At 34.7% G+C, this 20,398-nt stretch overlaps 1 protein-coding gene across 2 annotated transcripts; it reads left to right on the top strand.

The window, feature by feature from the left end:
• Positions 1-33: 33 nt before the first annotated feature.
• Positions 34-20,348, top strand: LOC128229015 (alpha-2-macroglobulin-like protein 1). Of its 2 annotated transcripts, none has more exons than XM_052940638.1 (20): positions 34-187; positions 556-784; positions 1,514-1,657; positions 6,110-6,214; positions 7,993-8,044; positions 9,313-9,411; positions 9,622-9,798; positions 11,232-11,441; positions 11,942-12,075; positions 12,612-12,768; positions 13,428-13,633; positions 14,970-15,185; positions 16,635-16,765; positions 17,400-17,490; positions 17,902-17,985; positions 18,330-18,432; positions 18,594-18,731; positions 19,045-19,173; positions 19,381-19,518; positions 19,974-20,348. In XM_052940638.1, the coding sequence occupies exons 1-20, from the start codon at positions 87-89 to the stop codon at positions 20,117-20,119; spliced, it is 2,790 nt and encodes a 929-aa protein (XP_052796598.1). In that variant the 5' UTR covers positions 34-86; the 3' UTR covers positions 20,120-20,348. The 2 variants fall into 2 exon arrangements, with proteins under 2 accessions (XP_052796598.1, XP_052796597.1); XM_052940637.1 differs by having other exon boundaries at positions 19,039-19,173.
• The last annotated feature ends 50 nt before the right edge of the window (positions 20,349-20,398 follow it).

Here is a 20,398-nt window from a genome sequence, read left to right as displayed (position 1 = left end):
TAACTTTAGTTTTTAGTTTGACACTGTTTTAAGTATAAAATAATACACACACAGGCAACACAAAAACTATTGGTTATGTTTCTGTAATGTTTTTCTTACTTCCAGAGCCATACGACACGCAGGCCCCGGTTTCAAATCTAAGAAGGCATTTCCCTGAAACATGGCTCTGGGAACTTTATGAAATTCCGTACGATCTTATTTCTTTCCTTCTCTTGTCAACATAATCGATTATAAAAAAATAATCGATTATTTCAACGGATAAGTTTTATCTTAACTACCTTTTTTAATTATTTCAAAAACAAAATGTTTCATCTTTTGCCTTAAAATTGTTCATGATTTAGTATGAGTAAGGAAAACTTTCATTTTCAAAACCATTGCAGTAATAGGAGCTTTTCAATATAAATTAACAACAAAATGTTTCATCTTTTATCTTAAGATTGTCCACAATTTTGTATGATTAAGGCAAGCATGGATTTTCAAAACCATTGCAATAACGATAGCATCTGCTGGCTACAATTATAATAAACGTTTCTTTTATAAATATCTGTGACATAGAGCAAACGGTAACGTATCCTTCACTGAGAAGATGCCAGACACGATCACAGAGTGGGTGGGGAACACTGTCTGTCTGCACGAGAGCGCAGGGCTAGGGATATCTGACGTCGCTTCAGTCACAGGATACCAGCCGTTCTTTGTTGACGTCAAACTGCCGTACTCTGCTGTCAGAGGAGAACTGCTCACCGTTGACGTCAGCGTGTTTAATTATTTGCCTCACTGCGTCGCTGTAAGTCACTGTAGCGAAGTATTCCATGTTTGCGAATACGTTAAAGGGGCTAGGTTGATGCAATTTATGTTCTTATTTAAATGCGTTATAATATTTAACCCATTTGACTTTGATAAAAAAACGAAACAAAAACATATGAACTGTGAACACTAGCCTTAAAATATGTATGTTTTGATTGATAGCTACGATGCCAAACATTCCCAAGTTAAAAAGGCGCTACGATCCATGTCGACCAATTCATTTATTTGAATGTTGGTATACGTCATTTACGAACTTTGTGCCAACTTCACACAACTCAAAATGTCGTATATTTTATATTACATTTTTACATATATGTGTTGAACGGTATAATGCATTAAAATTAAAAGAAAACCCAAACAAATGATCAGCATGAACCTATATCGTGCCCCTGTAATGAGTTCCGGCTCAGTGCAAATAATAGCTAAAATAAAAGAAAACAACATTTTCCTTTAAATACATAGGATACTTCATTTCTTGTTATTTAGAAACGTTACTATACTTTGTAATAAATCAAAATATCAAACTTTGCATCCCATGCCCGCTAAGTTGACAAAAAGTAAACGCACTGATTAAAATATTATTTGTATTATTATATAATTATACTTTATTCAATGGTTAGATCAAGAAGTAATATTATAGGGCATGAAAACTGCCGAAATCCATATAAACAGTAAATTTCAATGGATAATTTATGTACACAACAAACAGGTACAAGTGGATATCATCGAGGGGGCGTGGTTTATCCTGGAGCCGCATGAAGACAACCAGTTTTGCATCTGCTCGAATGTTGCCCAGGCGTACACCTTTAAGATACGACCTCATACGCTAGGCCGGAATTCTATCACTGTTTCTGTACGTATGACCAGTTTTGGAATCTTACTTAATTTGTCTGATTTTAAAATGATAAATTCTGGCAAGACGATACGTTGGAAGCATGAAATAGCCAGACGTATTGCGGGTACCAAGCCGGACAAAGCCGGGTTTTCTCTAGGTACTCCGGCTACCACCACAACACAAAACTACACTCTCGCGCTACATCGTGCCAACAAATGTGATTAATATAAAGTGGATTATTGTTTGTTTCAGATCGTTATATATTTCACAGAGTGAGCAACATAAGCGAAATTTCACGAGTGGCATAGCAATGAATGAAATATTTATTTTTGGTGTTCACAAGGTGAAATACATTGTAATCTTATATTTTCTTTTTATAATATGCCTTAAAATGATATAACATGATATAACATGACATTTGATTTTAGTTTATTTCGGAAATGACGTTTTTTTCACATTCTTTCACAGCGCGTTTTAATGAAAAACTAAAATTATTTGTCATTGTATGTGTTCCAGCCATGAGCACGCTGAGGTTTGATTTGAATTTGAGAGCCGGCTAAAAAATAACCAAGAGTTATACTACAAAGTTTGTTGACTTTAATTTCTCTAATAAATCTCTTTATGATATCTCATTTAAATGTATGTTTTGGGGTCAAATGTCACTTATTCAAATTAGATGACTGATGTACTTGTATACGAACAATATAGATGTCAGGAACAAAGTTGGAGGTAAATTAAACGCCATAAAATACCAACCTCCGGAACACATATACTAAGATGTTGTGATAGCTTGTTCCATAATCGTTTTAAAACAAATGACTGTTATACTTAAACAACGGATTAAGTTTGTAAGCAGATTTTAGCAAGTTTTACGTTAGGCCTAAGCAGTATGTTCACAGGTCAAACATATCCATTTGATTATATTTATACCTCTTTCAATACATCTATTGTTGGAATATCCCTCCACTTCCATAACTTTACTAAACACGTTTCTACAAGAGTGTTTTTCTATAAGTATCAAGGCGTTCACCATCATCCGCATGTTGACGGGAGGAACACTTGTCAACACGTTTATGTTTGAAACGTGTTTCTAACTGGACCGATATACGAACTTATTTTATTGTTTTAATTCAGACCGTTTTAATGTATTTTAATCGATATGAAAATGGCATCTCGAGTAAGTCGTAAGAGTTACTGCGACCAAGAGATTCAAGTGATAACAAATATACTCCAATAGTTCATCAATTGCTGTCGTAATTTGTACGACAATCCAAATTAATCTAAGGTGAAATAGACACACATTCGAGTTTGATCCACTGATAAACGTTACTAATCCCGGAGGAGAATTAAACCTAATGGTACTAAATGGATATTGTTGGTTCTCGCAAGCTCATAGTGATGCGCAAAAAAGGTTGGTAATAATGTTGGGAAACTATTTTTGAGCGTTTAAGCTGCACTCTCACAGATATACCAATTATATAACTTTTTTTATTTTTTGTCTTGGAAAGAGCATTTTTTTCATAAATGCAAACTAATGATATAGGATTGCTTACAAAAAATCAGATCGTAGATTTTCATATTTCCGTTCGAAAAATAATGTTTTATGGCTTAACGGTTTAAGAAAAATGCACAAAACATCAATTTTTGAACTTAAATATAAAAATCTGCGATCTAATTTTTTGTCAGCAGTCTTATATAACTGGTTTCCATGGATTTTCGCAAAAATTGGCTCGTTCCAAGACAAAAAAAATAAAAAAAAAGTTGCCAAAACGTTTAATCTGTGAGAGTGCAGCTTGAAAGGACAACCCTAAACCTAATTGATGACGAAACATATGTATTCAACCTGAGTATGGTGCCATGTTGTACTGTATGCCTTGTTCGGTGTACTCTAAGTGTCAATATTTTAACTGCTGTGTAACGCCGCATAACAGCATCGCCGCATAAACGTGTTTTTTTCGTGTATGCGGTGATTTTCAACGCATAAACGTTTATGCGGCGACGCTCAACGCATAAAGCAAAAATTGCTTATATCGGGCGAAACTGTGCCTTTTGCCACATAAAGAGGATTAACTTAACCATTTATTATAAAGCTAAAAAATAGTTCAACAAAAACGATGGTGATGACGTTGATGATGATGATGATGATGATGATGATGGTGATGATGATGGTTGTGGGGATGATGATGGTGGTAGTGATGATGTTGTTGATTATGGTGATGATTAAGATTAGGGCGTTGCATATTACTGTCATTTTAAAGAAAATATGAGAAAAGTTGGCAGGCAAGTTGAGCCAAAATGGAAGTTGAAAATAAACCCCTGGAGTGTTTAAATGACTAGTGCATAAAAACACAATCAATAAAAGAAAGAAGTCCATGATGACCCTATTATCAGTTTGAAATGACGTTGAAAGTATATACGTGAAGTTAGCGTCCTAGCGGCCCAGCGGCGTGAAGTTAGCGGCCAAGCGTCCTAGCGGCCTAGCGGCGTGAAGTTAGCGGCCTAGCGGCCTGGCGGCCTAAAATGCTATCCTATTTCAAAGCATGTATACATGCATTTTCTTATAAAACAAAGAAATATTAACTGATTTGTAAGCACACACTTTCACTCTGAGGCGATTATCAACATTTTTTTCTCTCAAAAAGTCGAACAAGCAGTCAGCTTTTCAAAGCATGTGAACATGCCTCTCCTTCTATTTTTTTTGTATATTTTCTGTTTTTATGCCGTAATTATCACTCTTAAGAAAATATAAACATTTTTCCAAAAAAGTCGATCGAGCACCTCAGCGGCCTAGCGGCGTGAAGTTAGCGGTCTTGCGGCTTAGCGGCCTAAAATGGTTTCCTATTTCAAAGTATGTATACATGCGTTTTCTTCCATAACAATGATAACTCTATGGTTTAACAATTTTGCTAAATACAAAAATGAAAATGCTGATATTATTATGATTATATTCGCTATAATGGATTTTTTAGGCAGCTTGGTCGAGTTTTGGGCGAAATGCAGACATTCGCTTAAGGATGGTGATTTGTGAATAGAAACCATAAATTTGTCATTTGTTTAAGAAGAAAAGGCATGTATAAATGGTTTATAATATAAACCAATTTTAGGCCGATAGGCCGCTAGGCCGCTAGGCCGCCAGGCCGCTAACTTCACGCCGCTGGGCCGCTAGGCCGCTGAACTGCTTGATCGACTATTTTGAAAACAAAAGAAGATATTTGCTTAATAGTGATAATTTGTGCATAAAAACAGTAAATATATCATTGTTTTAGAAGAACAGGCATGTTTAATGCTTTGAAAAAGCTGACTGCTTTATCGACGTTTTTGAAAAAAATGTTGATAATAGCTTCAATGTGTTAATTTGTGCATAAAAACAGTTAATATGTCATTGTTTTAGGAGAAAATGCATGTATACATGCTTTGAAATAGGATTAAATTTTAGGCCGCTAGGCCGCTAGGCCGCTAGGCCGCCAACTTCACGCCGCTAGGAGGCCAGGCCGATAACTTCAAGCCGCTAGGCCGTTAGGCCGCTAGGCCGCTAACTTCACGCCGCTAGGCCCCTAACTTCACGAACATGTTGAAAGTGCGCATTGTTAAGGGTACATGCCCGTCAGTCTGACAATAAGGCGAGAATATATGTTATGTCATACGACGATTCAGTTTTCTGATTGTCCCAAATGACGGCGTTGTGCTTTGTCGTAACATTTATTCCATCCTTTAGTCGGGTTAAACGTCATTTCAAACGTTTTCGCAGAAAGATCAATTGGTTTGGTTCACATTTAAACCGATCTTACGAAATCTTTGTCAGAATTTACGTCTCTAAAAGTCTAGTTCAAAGCTTGGTTAAGTGGACACAAAAAACTTTGACCGATCTTGATGAAACTTTATCAACCACTATTGTACTAGTATGTGTTTAAATTGCTTTTTATGCGGCGAAAGTGTGCCTTTTTGCCACATAAAAAATCATTTTTATGCGTTGAAAATCATCGCATCACTGCTGATCTTGTTTCTATTACATTTTAATGTGTACCTGTTAGCTACCTTTAATTGTTGCAGGCGTGTCTGCGAGAACACCGGGTAAGCTGCCACCAAAGTTACCGAAGTATTATAGTTCATAACCCGTACCTTTAATTGTTGCAGGCGTTTCTGCGAGAACACCGGGTAAGCTGCCACCAAAGTTACCGTAGTATTATCGTTCATAACCCGTACCTTTAATTGTTGCAGGCGTTTCTGCGAGAACACCGGGTAAGCTGCCACCAAAGTTACCGTAGTATTATCGTTCAAAACCCGTACCTTTAATTGTTGCAGGCGTTTCTGCGAGAACACCGGGTAAGCTGCCACCAAAGTTACCGAAGTATTATAGTTCATAACCCGTACCTGTAATTGTTGCAGGCGTTTCTGCGAGAAAACCGGGTAAGCTGCCACCAAAGTTACCGTAGTATTATCGTTCAAAACCCGTACCTTTAATTTTTGCAGGCGTTTCTGCGAGAACACCGGGTAAGCTGCCACAGTACGCAATCACCTCCTGGCTTTTTAAATAAACGAGCTACAGAACTTCTCGTCCGAGATATTCTTGTGCAGGTAGGTTGGTGAAGAACGGAGACCCTGAAATGACGAAAGTATATTTTATTTTCAAAAGAACTACCTATATGTAATTGAATTAACGAAATATTATTTTGTTTTCTCGAGAAAAAACAACAAATAAGTTTTCCGTGATAAAGGAATTCATTTTAAACTTAAAACGTATTTTGTAACAAAGAAATATAACTTTGTTATCTCAAGTTAAGTGTAATGAAGTTAATATATCACAATTCCTCTTTTAAATTCGTTATACCAAAATAGGTAAAATAACCGAAAATAAATATGTGTTATGTAAATTTAGGGGCTCCGTTGTAGAGCAAAAATACATCGTTAGGAATACAATGTCACTAATGTTACTCATTTCACATGGGTTTTTTTTTTTTTTTTTTTTTTTTACTAAGTTTACAACTTAAATTTTAGAATAAAGGTTTAAGTTATTGAATTGCTATGACACATTTATGATATTTTGTTTACCATGTATTCAATGTGTACCAATTTATTCTTTATATGTTATAAGGGTAAACGTAATGGGATGACAAATGTCAAAATTGACTAGTTTTGATTAAATAAAAATATAATCATAGGCTTATTTAGAGAACCCAAAGAATGTTTAAATTTTTATATATTTTTTTTCTTATATTTGCTATCATTTAAACTACAGTTTTGTAGTTTGTATGTAATGCTTTATGTTATAATTCATGTTTCAGAATTATATGCCAGGAACATGAATGTTCGATGAAAAAAGTATCTAATAATAAGCACAACATCTTTACATACAATTTATGTTTGTAATGCTAATAGCGCCTGTGAAATGCCTAAGATAGTGTTAACCCCGTTTGTAGATTTATTTGTTTAATGTTAAGGATATTTCCTTGGCTATTAAACAATGTCATAAGGAGATACTGGCTTGCCTGTTGTAGACTAAGTATTGTCATATCATTGTTGTCGTCGCCACAGGCGACTATGGAAATACGCAGGTGTGTATAACGTAATATTCCTGATAAATCCTTTCGCTTTATATGTATTGGTCAGCTTAAAAATTGACATGGCAAAATGACAGTTATGTTTTGTTTTGTTAAACAATTTTCAGTAAGAGTTTGCTACTCGATTCAAGACAGCCGTTTTACTGATAGATTATGTAAGGTCAAACAACATACTGTTTGTGTGTACTTTAAGCATCCCATTCCTCACTCTAGATATTGTTGTTAACTTCTTTGAGTAACGGAACGCCCGTTTTGTCCTACAATACAGACAGTGTGCTTATACCTTATCTCACAATTGTTTCTCTATTTCTGTACCTTTATGTCATTGATCGTTGACCTTCGTCTGCAGAAAGAGTTGGGGTCCCTAATCGTAGAAGTACTTTGGATATACCTATTAGTTAATCAATATTTGTTTTATTCTTAATGTTCTTCAAGTTAATACATACTTTGATAAGATTTAACATTTACGGTTTTACTTTATTCGGGAGTGTTGGGGTAAGAGTGAGGTTGTTCGCATAAACTAGTTTTAACCCACAGGAAATTTACATTAGTGATCGTTCCAAGGCGGTACCTAACAATCCTTGAAAAACACCCCTAGTTTTATATATTATATATGTAGTGTGTTGTTTGTGGAGTTTTGTGTTGTTGTTCCATGTTTCTGGTTTGTTATTGTTTGTGCTTGTGTTCTATGTCATTGGCGTTGACCCTGTGCCATTAAACGGGGTTTATGTTTAAACTTTAGACTACTGGACTTGTTTCTGTGCATTTTATATACATATAAATATTCCTTTATAGGCTGAAGGTTTTGAGGAAGAGAAGACACTTTCAAAGTTCATCTGTCCACAAGGTTTGTTCTTTGTTTGTTCTTGCACGTGATAGGCAAGCTCACATGTTACTGGCAGGTGAGCATTGTCAACAATTACAATTATCACCTACCTTTGTCTGCACTCAGATGCCTGTCTGCAAGAACCGTTTGGCAGCACAGTCATACGCAATGTTTATTAGTTCCACATACTGCATTTTTCTTTGCATACATGTCATAAGTAATTGTGTCAGTCAAAAGTTTTATTCGAAATGAATTGAATGTTATATAAATCGTTTCCATCCAAATTGAATATTTCAAATAGCGCACTTGTATAAATGGTGACTAGCAATAATAAAGAACACAGTGGATATATATATATATATATGTATATATATATATATATATATATATATATATATATATATATATATATATATATATATATATTTAAATTCTCGTTTTAACCGTTAGTTTTGTCTATGCTATATGCCGTTTTGGAAGATGTATTATTCCTTTGTGAAAGTTTTTACACCTACCAACAAGGTTCCTGACCACACAGTTTAAGTAAAGTTAATTGAAAAGTGATATCATAAAAAAATCTAATATAGATCAAATTGTCGAAAGACACGTTCCAATTGAAAACATGCAAACATGTTTAACTATAAACGTGATATGAAGGCCAGGCCTCCATTTGTGAAACTCGTATGAATTTGGTTTATAGTTGCGTGACAGCTTTTTATGTACCTTTTATTCCTCCATTTCGGAATAATTCAATTCATTGTTTAAACGATACAATGCATAATTCAATCAGAAATACTACACAGTGAACATTTGTTATGAATGACATCAAGTGGATGTCTGATACTGACTTACGAAAAAAACACAAGGTTGGGGTATGGTCAGTAGGGATATGAGTATAATAATCTTATAGTGACACTCTTATTCAAAATCTGTACATAGTACTACATACACATGCATTACAAACATAAATTTTGAGTGATGAACCTTTAACTACTTACTAAATAATGCATTTATGGAAAATATTAATTACTGATAACAAGATTGTAACCGTGTATTTACTAGCAGAAAGCGCATAAATATTAAATGATTGGTGAATGCTAAAATATTAACTGTGGCTTACTATAGTTTTATAAGGTAGAAATAACGTGTTTTAAGCTCATTTCTTTTAAATTCAACTCAGTATCCTTCATAAGAACCATTGTTTTCGACATTTATTCATCGTTAAGTTTTTGGAATATAAAAACAATATTATTAATTGTGGTAAATCTTATCTGGGAGTCTCATACCAGATTCTACTGATGGCGTATACAGCGAGGTCTTACAGCCAGATGTACCAGACACCGACTACATAGTGCCGGGATCTCTCCGGGGATGGGTCAATATCGTAGGTAATATAAGTTTTGTTTTAACGCGTGTGAGGTTGAGTTATGTAAAACTAGTAAAAATGTTGGTTAAATTATTATTTATATGATAAAAAAAAAAACAATAACCAAACTAATTTTATCTTTTCAATTGCAATCAAACAACATGACTGTTTTAATCATTATATTAGATGGAATCATATTGTGGAGCAAAAATGACTCCTTTGTATATGCCAGGCGACATACTTGGTCCCGTCCTGGATGGGCTAGAAGACATAGTTCAGTTACCAACAGGGTGTGGAGAACAAAATCTGATTCGTCTTGCTCCCAACATAGCCGTCCTTCGTTACCTGACGGTAACCGGACAGATTACCAACGACATTGAGCTGAAAACCATCAGTCATTTAGAGAAAGGTGCGTAAATAATTATACTGGTATTATAGTGCTTCCTCTTAGTTGTCAATGTCATTCTATACGACTAAGTTGCAATGGTTATTAATATATAAATATTGACTGCCTTGAGGGTGACAGAGCATATTGTCAACCTTCGGAAAACACTGTCAAACTCGGCTTCGCCTCGGTCGATATATGCACTGTCACCCTCAAGGCAGTCAATATCTATTTTATTATACCGAACAAAAACTGTAGTATTTTAAAGACTAAAAATACCATTTTCACTGACAGCTGCGAATCTTGCTGCCATGTTGGCAAGAATTGTCGGCTGGTAAACAAAGCGCTCATGTGATACAGACTTTAAGTAAAATACTATCAGTAAATCCCGTATTCGTACCGTATTGCCAATTTCATATGTTCTATAGAAGTGAGGTTTTATAATTAGCGCACTTTAAGGTTGCAATGCCAGTTTTATATTAATCATAATTTTTCACATACAAATCCAACATGGCGGCGTATTTGTAGCGTATTTTAATTTCATGACGTCAGAGGGTGACAGTGCGGCAGAGGGTGATAGTGCGGGGTGATAGTCGAAAATATTGCCCTGGCGTTTTTACTATATGTTCTATAGAAGTGAGGTATAATAAAGTATCATATGTACGCTATTGTGACGTGTTGATGCTAGTACACTCATAGCATTTGTTGTTGTTTTTGAGTAGAGAAAGAATGTGTGAAAGATGTACTAAAATATAAAAAAGGGTCATTTCACGATCGGCATCAGTTGAAAAATGAACAAACAAAGAACACAAACCGTATTAGCTGTATCTTCAATGTAATATTGAAAACATATACATACGTTTTAAAATGATATCAAAAATGACGTTGGTCACAAGTCATTTAATACCTTAAGCCAGAACTAGGAGACGGTGATATGTTTCACTTTACATTGCGGTCAATGTTATACTTAGGATATGGTTTATGCATATTCTTCTTATAAAAATACCATGGTATGTTCCTAACGTAATTATTCGAATGATGATATTCCGTGTATAAAATAATTACAGTCAGCTTCGAAAGCTTCTAAATCAGAAATAAGAAATGTACAAATATCTAAATATCTTGGAAATGTGTGGGAGCTGCTTAGATTATAAACAAACCAAGGCATTTCGGTTTGCGAAAGCAATCTCCAAATATAAAAGGTAAGATAGATTGATGATGAAAAGTATGTGGGTGCTTGAAAACTATTTTGATAAAAAAATGCTAGGCCCCGAAATAATGTCAAAAAGGATGTTGTTTCGTATATAATTTCTTAGAAGTTAGATTAAACAGCTTCTAGATAAGAAATATAATAACATAATTCAATCATGTTATTAAACAACGACTTAAATGTTGCGAATTAAACTCAAAAGTGTGATGAAACAGCATTTTGAAAAACAATATGTTTTTGCTTTAAGGATATCAACAGCAGCTTCAGTTCCTGCATACAGACGGCTCCTACAGCGCGTTTGGGCCGGCAGACGACAAGGGATCAACGTGGCTGACAGCTTTCGTCTTTAAGACGCTTGCGCACGCCCAGGAGTTCATTTATATCGACAGAAAAAATATCCAGACGAAATCTTGGGAATTCTTATTAAACAAACAAGGGGAAGATGGGTGTTTCTATGGTAACCTGTTATGAACATATTCACGTTATCACCTTATTGTAATATAAGACGTACATTGTCAATAATGTCAGGGCTTGCAAGTGTATTAAGTGAATATCAGATTAAAGGAGCGCAGCTCTCTTTTAATAATTATCCGTATTACTCATTTTTTTCACAGTTCGAAAAAAATTGTCCCAGCTAGAATACAGATATTAAAAAAACTTCATTTTCTGCACCTGGTATTACATTTGATTCAGCTTTCATTTATCAGATCATTTCGACCTTTAAATGCCTTTGAATTCAATGCGATCTTACCTTCAGTTATAATAAAGCTGTAAAATGAAAATAAAGGTTTGCCAAACCTAATCAACTTTCAATGAGAATTTCATCATGTTCAGATATATTATATATAAGTCGCCACGATACCTTTTTCTGTTTAATTTCAACATAATCATACTCCTGTGTGTCAACAAAATAAGGGAGTTTTAATGAAACACGATGATATGTTTATTATATTGCAGAACGGGGAAAGGTATTGAGTAAATACATGATGGGTGGGGTAGGTGCAAGTCAGGAAGACCACAAGCGCGCACTAACTGCGTACGTGCTAACCGCCATGTTGGAATCATTCCAGATGATGCGCGAAAGAACCCCTGTATGTTGTCTTGTTGAAAATATGTTTATGTCTTACATTTTTAGAACTATCCTTTTCTGCGAAATGCCTAATGATATTATTATTGATCACGAATTTGAATTTTTACCTAGTCTATCTAGTAAAACATTTTGTTCAGCCTTACGATACGATAACCTCGCTAAAGTGACTGAATGGTTGGCATCTGTTTCATGATACATACTACATTTTCTGCTCAAATTTATAATTAAATGCAATGTTTATATATTTCTTTCATTTAACGTGTTTTTTTTTTGTATTTTGCTAAATATTTTAACCCAAATGGCCATTACTTCACAATATTGCATCATTAAACGATGTAGTAAATACTTTAAAATGCATATACATTAGAATACAAATACTAAAATGGACTGCATACGCCAAAGTCATTGAAGTATTAAAAACGCCGCTCACTAAATGTAAGAACGACATCATTGTATTATTGGACTAATTATGAGTTCAAAATTTAGTATTTAAACTATGTACAAGAAAAGCTTACATTTTTATGGTTTATTGTATAGCCTTTCGTGGCGTTGGCGGTGCGGTGTATCCAGGTTGAAGATCTGACAGACACGTACACGCACGCTCTGGTAGCGTACGCAATGGCTCTGTACAAGCCTACGAGCAGATTTACCTCAATTATCATCGACAATCTCCGTGAGAAAGCCATTGTAAGAGGTATGTGTCCAGTGTAAAGAACATACGAACCCACAAACACTTGTTGCCACACCATGTCTGTAAACACTCGCCTGTAGAATGACCTCAAATACCATAGTCCATCACCGTAAACAGGCCATTTTAAGAGGTATGTTACCGGTTGTGATAATATAGTATGTACATGCACGCCATGTATTTTCAAGCACGAGGAAGAATCGAAGACTTCTTTCCATTTCCTTCTCTTGAACATAATGAGCATTTTCCATGATATGGAAATGTTATTTGTCCCTAAACATACACCGACACCAAACGCAGTCCCCCTGACCAACAACACTAACAAAAGAATAGACTCATCGTTATCAAGAGGTTCCACACATGGACAGCGTTAACGGGAAAGCCATTGTTAGTGATACACTTGTCACCCAAACAAAGTGAACTTTTATATTAAACACTAAATACTTGAAGGCATTCTATGAATCGGTGTTTCGTTATTGTTGGCGACAAGCTTTTTCTGTGTTATCAAATTATTTCTGTTTAATAAAAATAACACTTATTTTTCTTTTATTCTTTCTTATGTATAGATTTGTAGGTAGGTAGTTTAAACATTACATTGAAACTGGATATATGTTCTTGAAGACTGACATACTTTTGCTGAAAGTATATTTTTATTTTTATACTAGGCGATACAATGCACTGGCGTCGAGAAAAACACCCAGATATCCTGTCTGGACAGGGCCGCGCCGCCTCGGCGGAAGTTGAGATAACAGCTTACGCCCTACTTGCCATTCTCAGTCAAGACAAGAATGCTGCTGTTGGAGAAATCATTCCAATTGTGCGCTGGCTTACTAGTCAGAGAAACTCCTATGGAGGGTTTGCATCAACACAGGTACGTATGTCTTATATGTAGGAAGCGATTCACACTTTTGTTACCTCATTTCTATTAACTACATTTTCAATACTCGTCATTATGCAATTGTACATACTAGGCTGTATTACTTTTTGTACTTTGTTGTTGTGGGCTTACTTAATTTTCGTCTACACATTGAAATTTTAACAAGTAGGCGGTGCTTCATTTTGCTATTTTCGTGGGCATAAATTACAACTCTATTCACTTTTTTGCACACAAATTCTGGAAAAATTATCCATGACGAAACAGATACTCCATTTCCCTAATAATTGAATATATAGACTTGCGCAGAAATATGTTGTATCCTTTCAGTAAATTTGATTGTGGGTGTATCAACTATTATTCAGATAGGAATTACATATTGTAAACAGTATACCACAACTGGTTTATGAATCAATTCATGAAAGATAATTTATTACATACACTATTGTTCTTGATTTCAACTGTTACCCCATTCACTAACGAAGTGTTAAGATTTAAAACGTTATGAGTTGGATTCTTGTTTAATTCTTAGAACGAAACCGACAGACATTTGCGAGATGTCATCTCACCCGAATATGAATTACGTGTTCAAATATTTGTTAGAGGGAAAGACGCCTATTCTCCAGCAAGATAAACTACATTATCAGTGTGTCAATGTGAGGTAACATGAAAAATTAACCAATTATTTCATACTCAAGACTCACAAATCGAAGAATTCAGTCATCAAAGTAGACTGTACATACACAAGGCAGTCGCAAAGTGTCTATGTTTTCCAGTATCAAATGGTGGTCTACCATCAAAAGAAACCCCATAACCCGCGTACAAACTGATGAACCCTTTCCACGCAATTTATATTTTGTTGATTTATCATGATTAACTAAAATGCTTGCATTAAAGAACTGTATATACATGCACTTCACACACACTGATTCATGTCGCTTGGCAACAATTCCATTCTGAGTCATACTTTCTTCTATATCACGTTTAAAAATAAATGTGTTTCCTACTTCTATATGCCATGCTTGTTTTGCTTCGTTATAACATTTAGAAGGGAGCTTTTTTAAAAAAAAAAATAAGCCGACCAACTATTCCAAATAAATCAATTATTATCATGGCCTAAATCATTTCATTTCGATGCTGACCTCTGCGTTTCGGTCTCAAACCCTGCTTAGTTTCTTTTCCAGTGTATTTTCACATAATGGATGTTAATTAATCAAAACCATTGAAATGCGCGTGATGGCATTTGACAAAATAAAAGATATAACAATATCGAATTGTGGACGTTCATTCATGTTGAGGAATTATGTCTGTACTATTTTCTTAATTGTTCCAGGACACAGTTGTTGCGTTACAAGCACTTGCCCTATTCAGCAGGCGTGTATACGGCGATGGGATTGATGTCAAGGTCAGTCTGACAGATGAAAACAGCGCTAGTCTGGACTTCCACGTGCTGCATAGTAACAGAATAATACTTCAACGACGTGATTTGCCCAACCCGGGCTCTCAACTTACATTGAATGCAAAAGGAGAGGGCTGTATATTGTTTCAGGTACAAATGTTATTTGAATGATTAATTCTATATTTAATATATATATTACATATTGCATGATAAGAGTTTGGTAGTTAAATTAAATTACTGTCAAAATAAGTCATCAATCAATTCATAGATGCATGCAATTGCTATTTTCGGTTTAGAATACTTTGAGAAAAATGGACTACAACAGTACTTTTTCATAGATCTGATATGAAAAGGTATAATGAAAATCATAAAAAATCTTACTTATTTCTTTGTAAATAAATTGACGTTTTGTACAAATAGACGCTTAAAAACCACACACACATACCTGGCGTAAGGATAAACATCTACTAATTCCATGGAAACAAATTAATTAATGATAACAACCGGTATACTTCAACATATATAGGTTGATACCTACCTCAAATCAAGGTTTTTTATGTTAACATCTCAGTGAAATATTGATTTTAAATGGTGTGAATCCCAATAATCGACATTATCAGAGTAATTTTGTTCTCTCAAATATTTAAAACAAATAATTCTCTATATAAATGATTCAGCGAATTACCCGCTATATTATGCACTACTTTTATAAATTACTCGACCCTTAATTTACTTAGAAAAAAAACACTTCTCTGTTGAACTGGACATTGGACGAAAAAGCTGTTATTGGGAGACATTACACCGTCACAATACAACATACGCAATTAACAAGAGATCGATATTTTAATGTTAATATTTGTTGAGGTAACTGCCTTGGTACGGTCTGTGAACACTTCCCTTACTTACTTGGGTTATGAACTCGGTTAACGAGCGCTCATCTTCACACTTCCCAACACATTCATACATTACTAATCATAAACACCTCATCGGGACCCGAATCTTCTTGAAGGCAACGTAATTTAAACAAATTATCCCACCAAATAGTAAAGGTAATACCCAAAATTCAGGTTCGACTTTTTCTGAAACATATGCATTTAACAAGAAATATATACATAGCGATTAATATATTTTGCGGTATCTTCCCTTGGGGAATCAGTGAACTTACCTTATTGAGTTATAAACCGGTTATAAACCGGTTCATAGGCGCTCAACTTCACACTTCCCACCAACATCATATTGAAGGCAATGTAGTTTTAATAAAATATCCAATCAAATAATAAACTTTAAGGTAAAACCCAAAACTCTTAAAAAAATCATCAACATGTTAAGTTGCGCTTTTACCTGTATTTAAACATCAAGCGCCGAATATTAAAAATGACTGGTGGGTCCTAAAAGATTTACGGAGATCAACCTTTATCTCATAAGGTAGAAATACCGTCTTTTCTGCACCTTTCTTTCAATTAAAATTTCAAAAACGCTATCTTTCATAGTAACCATTTTTTAGATATTTATTCATCCTTTTCGGTAAATTAAAACAATTGTATTAATTGTAGTACTGCTTATTTGGGAGGAAGAGTGCATCTTTAAATTGTGTTTCAGTGGACTTCGAGATACAACGTTGAAAATAAGGTCTTGCCGGATGATGTGTTCAATGTGTCAGTGACCACACCGGTCACAAAGTCAGTTTTCCAAAAGGAGTGTAAGGGAAGAACAATTCATATATGTGCTAGGTGTGTACACATTCCCATTTCTTTTTGTTTCTTTAGGGCGTTTTCACACCTTTTTGCAACTATTCGTTCATGAATTGACCGCGTGTTTATGATGATGCATGCCATGATAGGCAACATAAAACAAAAAACAAAAAAAAACAAAGACTAGCTGCATGTCTTCCTCATAGTACACAAAAAGATTATGTAAAATGGATATATTACAAGGGCAACTACGGATACAACCTAAGTAGCCTTAAATAACTATTACCCTTCATTATAACAACATTGTTCGAGGCCAAACAGATACACAACGAGGGACACACAATTGCCCGATGCAACACAGACAGATTACATATACTTATAAAGTCAACTATTTAACTTAATGAATGTTTGAGTAACTGCATTGGAACGGTCATTGTAAAAGGAGTAACTGGGTGTTTAGTGCTTAACTACTTTAAGGGTACTTCTCAATTTAATTTCCTCAATCTCAGACGTGAGACATTGGTAATGCTTGATATTCCAACTTACGTCGTATTACTTCTGAAATGTAGTTATATACTATCACTGATCATGTTGAATTTATTTTTAAACCATTGTGTCAACCCATTTAACAATAAGGCCTATATTATTTATTTTTCTACAATCATGCTTATAGTTATCACGGCAAAGACTACTTGAGCAATATGGTGATAGTCGAAGTGAGAATACCAACCGGTTGGCGATGTGACATGGAAACCTTTCAGCAGGCAAGTACAATCAAATACAATTTTGTAAAACATATTAACAATAAGTGTATTAAATGTTGTGGTTCAAGTTTAAAGCAATAAGTGTCCAGAAGCCTATTGTAAACCATTGCTAAATTTTCTGGTTACGATAAAGCTAGCCAACAAGTTTATCGATTGGTCAATAGTTATTCAAAATTTACTATTTACTAATCAAAAACCAATAATATGCAGACTAGCAAAGTTTGAATCTGCCGACATCTTTCAGAGTTTAATACAATTTTGAATTTTTGAAAACATATAATTTAATTCACGTTTTATGGTTGTTTTTGCATCCTAAAATTACAAGTTTTGTTTTTGAAATAAAACTACTGCTATATTTTTATATTGACCAATTTGAATAATTAAGAAAGGGTTTTTTGTTTGTTTTTTCAGTACTCGAACCAGGTTAAACTTGGTTTAAAGAAATACGAAGTGAACAAAGAGTTTGATAACGTCATCAACTTCTACTTTGAGGAGGTAATGTTCGTTACAAAATGCTTTGTTTCCGTTTGTTGCTGTATTTTTCAGAGAACAATCTACCAAGTTAAATACACACACATTTTTTTTAGAAATCACTCGAGTCTAGAAACTGAACAATATGGCAATGTTTTACTGGAGTCAAAGTATTTCTTGAGGGCGACACATTGTACTTGAACGGATTCTTCTATCATATTAGAGTATACCTAATTAATTAGTTTAAAAAAACAAACACACAAGTTAAACACTTTTTCTTTATGCGTAACGCCAATGCGCATTGTAGGACATCTGCATATTTATCTAAATAATTACGAGGACATGAACATGTTTTACCTTTGTTTAAGATGGATAAAACAGACAGATGCTTTGACATCCAAGTTTATCAAGAAGCTGTTACAGAGGACAACAAAGCTGCCGTTGTTAGGGTGATAGACTACTACGAATCAGGTAATGTATTAGTTGTGTTAGGTTAGATAAGGGAACAATCCAAGTCGATACTGGTGTTACTGTATATTACCAATGAAGTATACTGGTGCTTCAATGGCCTCTTAAATATGAGTTGTTAGCTTACATGTTGAAATACTGACAACATTTTAATTTATTTGTAGGTCAGCAAACTGCGATGTTCTACAAGATGTCTGAATGTACTGAAGAAAATGTAAAAGATATTGATGTTAATATTGATACTGAAAAAGGAGAATCGGATGACAGCGATATATTCTTCAATGGCGATCGGATAAATGCTGGTAAGATATTGGTCTACCAACAGTTGATAATGGAAGTCTCGACTTGTAAATCCATTTTTTTCGTAGTCCAATACGATTCTTAAAGGGTTTGATTAGTGAAAAAGGTTCTTGAGTTCATCAAATAAACTTTTATCAAATGCTTACCTAAAACACACACTCACTCGCTAACAAGTAATGCAAAACCAAATGAAATATAATTAAGCTCGAAAGGTACAGCAAATGCAAGACATTACGAAACACCCTTTATCGCTTAAACATTATGTAGCTTATATGTTTTATTGTACATGTAATAAACACTTTTGTGCAGTTTTAGATCAAGCAGCCAACCCGGTTGACAACGATGGTGATGGTGCGGCCGCTCCTCCAACCAGCAAAAGCACGTGCCCAAGCTGCCACGTGTCTGGAATTGTAAATATTCTCAGTGATATCTGCACGAGGCAAGGTAATATACAAGAAACGTGATGCAACATGAACATTGTATTAAAATGTCAGATGAAGGCTTCTAATACTTTTACGTTATTCAAGCTTACACAGATTTGTTAGATATCTAGCTTATAACAAATGTATAAAGGCAGATGATATGAAAGCAGATGATGATGATGATGATGATGATGATGATGATGATGATGATCTCAAATATTTTTTTCAGTTTGGCTACTTGAACCAAATGGCGGTAATTTCATGCTGCGGATAATAGCTGGTGATGGCGTCAGCCCTCCCCTCGAGATTTTGTTGCCGAATTCAGTACAATTTTGTACCGATTGTCAACCTTTTGTTCGGGATCAAGGTATAAGAGAAATTTTATGTACAATTTAGTGAATCAATCTGAAAACTTGTTCTCTTGATATTCACTGCTACGAGTAATTGTCCAAATAATTATATCTTATCTTGGCCCGTTATCCTGACCTCTAAAAAAAAACACCATGGCCACCGTCGTTATCCTGCATTTCAGATGTAGATCAAAAGTGCATATCTTTTTTGTTAGTGTTAAGTAGATATTGCAATGGCATTTATTACTTATGGAAACGTTCAAACTGACAAGATTTACAATAAATAACACAGCTTGTCAAAAACAATGTTTTCATTTAAACTTTTGTATTTCTGAAACTGAGTCTCAGCCTCAAGACGTCAATGGATATGACTCAAGAACTGTTTTCTACCCTTGAAATTGACGCGAACATTATTTACATCAGTAAATTTCTGTTTTTTCTAAAGTTTAAGACGAATATCTGTATTTTTCAGGAATGAAAAGTATTATGCTAGTTAATCCCTACGATTGGTCAGACCTTGGCGCTAACATCATGCAATCATCGACAAAGATTATTCCATGGTCGGAATCGTTGGAAGCTGCACTTCTTGGCATTCTAAAACAATGTGTCAAACACTAGTTCATTCGGCAAATATAAATAGGATTGTTAGTGTAATATTTTCTTTTTGCTCTATAATGTAAACTTTCGCAAAGAACTGTCTGTTAAGCGCAAGTCGTGCACATGTAAATCGGAAAATGAAGGTGTCGCTAATAAATGGTTAGGTGCAAACGGTGAATGGTTCCTTAATATCAATTTCATTTACAACATGTGCATCGCTTTTGTATATTTCAATAAAGAAGTCACTGTGGTTGTGTTTTCGCTTTTTTATTACCGTCGTTAGGTTGATACTTGGGTTGA

This window comes from Mya arenaria, chromosome 3, assembly GCF_026914265.1.
Source record: "Mya arenaria isolate MELC-2E11 chromosome 3, ASM2691426v1".
In the NCBI taxonomy this organism is placed as follows: Eukaryota; Metazoa; Mollusca; class Bivalvia; order Myida; family Myidae; genus Mya; species Mya arenaria.
This window is presented reverse-complemented; position numbering and strand designations above follow the sequence as displayed.